The sequence below is a fragment of the Ascaphus truei genome, chromosome 3 (assembly GCF_040206685.1).
Source record: "Ascaphus truei isolate aAscTru1 chromosome 3, aAscTru1.hap1, whole genome shotgun sequence".
Lineage (NCBI taxonomy): Eukaryota > Metazoa > Chordata > Amphibia > Anura > Ascaphidae > Ascaphus > Ascaphus truei.
In genome coordinates this window covers 9517427-9523426 of record NC_134485.1, presented here as the reverse complement: position 1 = coordinate 9523426, position 6000 = coordinate 9517427, and the positions used below count along the sequence as shown (strand labels likewise).

At 49.4% G+C, this 6000-nt stretch overlaps 1 protein-coding gene across 2 annotated transcripts in view; it reads right to left on the bottom strand.

The window, feature by feature from the left end:
* Positions 1-4570: 4570 nt before the first annotated feature.
* The window catches only part of RCSD1 (RCSD domain containing 1), an 80782-nt gene continuing 79352 nt past the window's right edge, over positions 4571-6000 (bottom strand). For both annotated transcript variants that reach the window (XM_075593620.1, XM_075593619.1), the window contains exon 7: positions 4571-5475. In XM_075593620.1, the coding sequence (XP_075449735.1) occupies positions 5452-5475 (24 nt within the window). In that variant the 3' untranslated portion in view covers positions 4571-5451. The remainder of the gene's footprint in view (positions 5476-6000) is intronic.

Sequence of the window (6000 nt, the reverse complement as noted above, 5' to 3'; positions counted from 1 at the left end):
TGCCGCGCCCTGCTCCTACTGTATGTGCCACGCGCTGCTCCTACTGTATGTGCAGCGCCCTGCTCCTACTGTATGTGCCGCGCCCTGCTCCTACTGTATGTGCCGTGCCCTGCTCCTACTGTATGTGCCGTGCCCTGCTCCTATTGTATGTGCCAAACCCTGCACCTATTGTATGTGCCACGCCGTGCACCTATTGTATGTGCCAAACCCTGCTCCTATTGTATGTGCCGTGCCCGGCTCGTATGTGCCGTGCCCGGCTCGTATGTGCCGTGCCCGGCTCGTATGTGCCGTGCCCGGCTCCTATGTGCCGTGCCCGGCTCCTATGTGCTATACTAAATAGGCAGGTTGTTAACTGCAATTCCAATGTATGTTGCCATGTGTGTGACTCACATTTAAATGCCTTTTCAATTCACCGCTTGTTGTAAAATTAACATTTGTTACGTAACGCCGACAGTGCAACATTGTACATAGAATTGCAGGCACGGCGAGTGTCTCCTGTTTGGTGACGGCGGCAGACGGAGATTACGGGCAGAAAGAGCGCTGATACTTGGCTTCAAAAGGCCAAGTCACTTATAACACTAGAGTTTGTTTAATGTAAAGCAGGTTATTTTATAGAATTAACAGTCAGAATATGTTCAATAAAACCGTAATAGTCCCTACAGGAGAGAGCAGACTAAGGGATCCGCTTCAGCGGTAACGTGGGTCCTGCTCCGGCCTCCGAGGTGCATAAATGTGGTTCAGATCCGCGTGTCGGCCTTCATTGGGCAAGTGACTACAGTATCTCCTAAGGCTCTCTGGGGCAGGGACTCCTCCCCCTTACAAAATTCTATGTACAGGCGGTCCTCGCCATCCGACGCATCACAAGGCGATCCTATGGGCTCATGTTCCGACGCCGGAATGCCTTATCCGACACTCAACGCCGCCAATTAACACGGGACTCACTCTACAACATTTTCACTATCCAACGCTACTTTACAGAACGGATTCTGCTGGATAACCGAGGACCGCCTGTTCATCGCTGTGTATGATGTCAGTGACATATGAGAAAGACTTAATGCTGCAGTTCAAGCAATATCCTACACGTGTGTTGTTTTTTAATAAATCAGTTCTTTACTATGAGAAAATACTTGTAGCATTCTTTTTTTGGGGGGAAAAAAGCAATTTTTAAAGACATTTTTAATGTATTCTAATGTAACAAGCATTTTTGTTTCTACAAAGTCACATCCCCTTCCTCTTCTGAAACAGGCTCTTGACACACCCCTTTTGCCCCCTCTCTAGCAGTGCAGTGCAATTGTATCTAGTGCCTGTCTAATCACATGATCTTGCACACAGAACTTTGCATCTTGGGTAATCTTCTGCAGCCCTAACAGTGATTTAAAAAAAAAAACCCTGAGCCGAATGTTCAGCGATCGATTACAGGAGAACGGATCGATTGGCAGCTTAGCCAATCACGTGTCAGTGTGCAGATTAAGGGGAAGGGCAGCTCAGTGTGCAGATTGTATTGATGCAGATTGAATGGGATTTTTTAAAATTTACACAGCAGCTTTAATATTCTTTCTTGGGCGCTAGAGTAAAAGCAGCTGTTTTGTACCTGTCCGTCCACAGGATCAGTAAACACAGCCGCTCTTTTATTCTGTAGCCAAACATCATTCCTGTAACTCCTGAAAAGTCGTTGTCTACGGAAAGAGGCGCTTCAGCCGTGAATAGGCGACACGCGACATTCTCTGAAATACAGCCGTGCGCGCTTTATAGGGGAGACCTGCCTGGTTACTAACAGCAGGGGCTCTCAACTCCAGTCCTCAAGAACCCCCAACAGGTCAGGTTTTCAGGATTTCCCTGCTTCCGCACAGGTGGTTCAATCAGAGGCCCAGTCATAGGCGCCTGTGCTGAAGCTGTGACTGATTGAGCCACTTGTGCTGAAGCTGGGACTAACTGAGCCACCTGTGCTGAAGCTGGGACATCCTTAAAACCTGGAAATGTTGGGGGGTGGTTGAGGGGGGCTGGAGGACGGGAGCGGAGCACTCCCAGCTTACAGCATACACACACACACAAACCTGAGTGGGAAGGTTTTGGCCCTGGAAACCCCAGGTAGCCTGATCTGGAAAACAAATGGCCACCAGAATGTGCATTGGAATCCGCAGTGGGGCTCATGCTTCCTTCTCCTGCTTTTTTTTTGATAATAGCCGTTTATCTGCCCCCACCCCCTTCCCCCCCACAAGATTTCCGGGTAATACCCCAGTGGCAATCCTGAATAAACTGGAAAGGAGTACTGCTTGATGTGAGGGGAGACAACATTGCTCTTCAAAGCTGGTCTTAAACATATATTTTGTTAGTCCAAATAAGAACAGGTATTATCTACTACTGCAGTACACTCATGTGTGCACAACTGCAACTGAACTAACACAACAATCACACAACCTAACCCACATGGTTCGGGCCATTTTCAGATGTTACAACGTGGACGGCTGCACTCGTTTCTGAGCAGGAGATTCGCCTCTGTCCGTCTTTGTCCGCAGGCGTGAACAGAATTCTTTGTAGGTGTGAGCCCACTTTTTAAACACTGCCACTTAGAAAGCATTACGTCCAGTGATATGTTAGTAATGCTGCTCTGGCCTTAGTACTTTATACCGTTCAAATACAACATTGGTACCCAACTTACTGTCATTCTCTTTTCCTGGAGAGTCCATCCATGGCGGGGCTCACCAATCCCCTCCCAAAGTTTATATGGAAGATGATATTAATGTTTCTGGTTATATTCCAGCTTTTGTACTGAGACTACCTGCGGAGGAAAGCAGGGGCTATTTATGGTCCCCCCTTTACAGGTAGTTTTTTGTCCTATCTCAGCTGGGGGGTGGAACTTAACCCATTGGTGAGCTCCGCCATGGAGAAAACAGGAAAATCTAATCTCGCAGACGATGGTCCTTGCTTCCCTTAACCTGGCCAACAGCACGAGAGCCCCCAACAAACCTGCTCTTAAATAGTTATGCAGAAGTTAACCGAGACTAAGGCTGAGTCCCCACTGGCGCTGAGCTCGCTTGGGGCGCTTACCTTCTTCTATGTGAATCAGCACATCCCCTCTCTAGCTGTGCTCGCGCGCTCATGCGCGTGCACACACGCTCTCCCGAGCGTTCTGCTTGGGGAGACAAGGGAGAGATACTTTGGTGCTGAGAGCAGGGAGGGGGGGAAACGGACTGAGGGGGGGCAAATGGACAGAGGGGGGGGGGCAAACGGACAGAGGGGGCAAACGGAGTGCTGCCGTGTGGTGGAGGGGGCAAACGGAGTGCTGCTGTGTGGTGGGGGGGCAAATGGAGTGCTGCTGTGTGGTGGGGGGGCAAACGGAGTGCTGCTGTGTGGTGGGGGGGCAAACGGAGTGCTGCTGTGGGGGAGAAGGGAGAGAGAGAGGGGGGAGAATGGAGAGAGTGAGAGGGGGGTAGAAGGGAGAGAGAGAGTGAGAGAGAGGAGAGAGAAGGGAAAGGGGGGGAGAAGGGAGAGGGGGTGAGAAGGGAGAGGGGGGAGAAGGGAGAGGGGGGGAGAAGGGAGAGAGAGAGAGAGAGAGAGAGAGAGAGGAAGGGTGAGAGAGAGGGGAGAGAAAGCAAGAGGGGAGAGAAGGGGGATGGCCGAGAGAGAGGGGGGCCGGGGGAGAGAGAGCAATAGGGGGGGAGAGAGAGAGCAATAGGGGGGGAGAGAGAGAGCGAGCAAGGAGGGGGGAGAGAGAGCAATGGGGGGGAGAGAGAAAGAGCAAGGGGGGAGAGAGAGAGCAATATGGGGGGGGAGAGAGAGAGGCAATGGGGGGGAGGAGAGATAGCAATGTGGGGGGGAGAGAGCGCGATGGGGGGAGAGAGATGAGGGAAGGGGGATATATATATATATATATAAAATATATATATATGAGAGAGATACACAGAAACACAGACAGCCCCTATACAGCCAATGACACACCCCCTCCCCTAATAGCCACGCCCCCCCACTCCTGCTCTAAAAATGTTGCAGGACACCGATTGCTCATGCTTGGAGCGCTGCTGACATCACCGCTCTCCAAGGATGAGCGAGCACAGCGGCAGCGGGGCCGCAGCCTTAGGCCTCATCTAGGGTAGAAGCGAGCGCACTGGCGCTCGAGCACCGTGACGTCAGGCGCTCATGTTGATGGGCGATTCTTGGACAGCTAGTTGTGCGTGTAGGGGGGCGTGCCTGTGATGTCACGTGAGCGGTTCGCCCTCATTGGCTGAACCGCGCACGTGGCCAGGGCAAGCGAGACAAATTAAAAAAAAAAAAAATTGTCTCAGCAACCAGCTGAGTGGGGAGCGTTCACGGGCACGTGCGCGCACTCAGGACAAATACGCTGTCGCAATGTGTTTGATCACGCTGAGCACGAGCGCGCACACATGCTCAGCTTCACCCTGGACGCAGCCTAAGAACGTTAATGTAAATCTTTCTAATCTTGGAACGATAAGTGCGGTACATGATATCATGTTTCCCACTGACAATAGGGCAGTGGGGAGAACCCGTGGGCCTCGGAACAATGTCAGTGGGCTAGAAGACTGAGGTGGGCAGCAGAAACAGGGCGACAGTCCACGTTTCGTAACTTTAATGTGCTATGCAATGCGAGCATCAGATGCAGCAGAAATGTAAAGAACTGTATATTATACAGAGCTGACAGAGGGCCGTACGGAGATTTTCTAAGGACACATGAAATCCCTGGTTGTTCATTTCTTATATCCCAAATATGGAGACTTATCCAAGACCACAAGGAGCTTGCTCTGTGCCTTGAGCCAGGTTGTCCCACATAAGGATCATTACCGTTACCACTAGACCCCACATGGTACTCCTGGAATGGACGATGACTTCAGAGAAAGTTGTCCAATTGATTGAGATCAGCAGGCGATGGTTGCCACGCTAACCTATTCTTGTGGGTATCTGGGAATGTGTTAATAACAAAGACCTCCTTCCGACAGTTCAGCAAAGTGTTCGCCCCCACGCAGCTTATTTACGGAGGCCATGCGCCCTTCCTTTTTTGTTCATGTTAATGATATTTTAACTCTACCAGCAAAATAGGGTTTAATGCAAGGTTTCAGAACCCAAACTTAATTTTCTCCAAGATAACACATATTTATAATAGCCACTTAAATAAAACATTTGCCCCGAAGACTAGCGGCCGGCTGGGGTTAATATGTCCCAATGGCGGTCCTACTTATTCTGTTTTGTAACCTTATGAGCGCTGCAACTTTCAAATCGAAATACGACCATCCACATTTATACCGCCCACGGTGTTAAACTGGTCCGGGGAGGTGCTGGGTGGGATGCTCCTGAATTCCCACACGAGGAAGCCTCCAGTGTTGTGAACTCCGTGTACATGTTAGAAGGTTGGAGAGTACAGCAAAGAGCTCAGCAAAGTCCAAGGTGGCTGTTGTCATAAGTGAAGCTTCCACTTCTTTGGTCTTTTTCACGGCAAATTTATTTTTCTGCCTCCGGCTTCTCCTAGGAGAATGCAGAACATTCCTATGAGATTCAAAACTTTGGGCAACCTTTCATTAATTACTGTGTTAATCACATAGCGGCATCACCCCCGAACATTCAAGACTAGCACAATTAGCACAGCATACTGTATGTGATATACAGAAGAAGGGGTAACTCGCGTCCACCCCCCCCCCCCCAATTTAATAAGGTTAAGAGTGGTGTAATGCACAGTTAACTGATTCATTTGGAAGTTATCGCTTTATTAAAAGTCAGAGGTTATATCCATGCTCTAGTATGGGTTATAGTGACATGTGGGAGATGATATGTAGTAATCAGCAGTTATGTGGGGAAAGTAACAGAGGAGGAAGAAGGGCCAATGCCTTATTGTTTTGTAATTATACTACGGAAAAAGTGGAGTCAGGATAAACACACGTGTACGTGTGTGTGTATGTATACACATATATACACACACACACAAATATATATTATTATCTTTTATTAGTATGGCACTAACATATTCCACAGCGTAGTACAATGTGGGAGGGA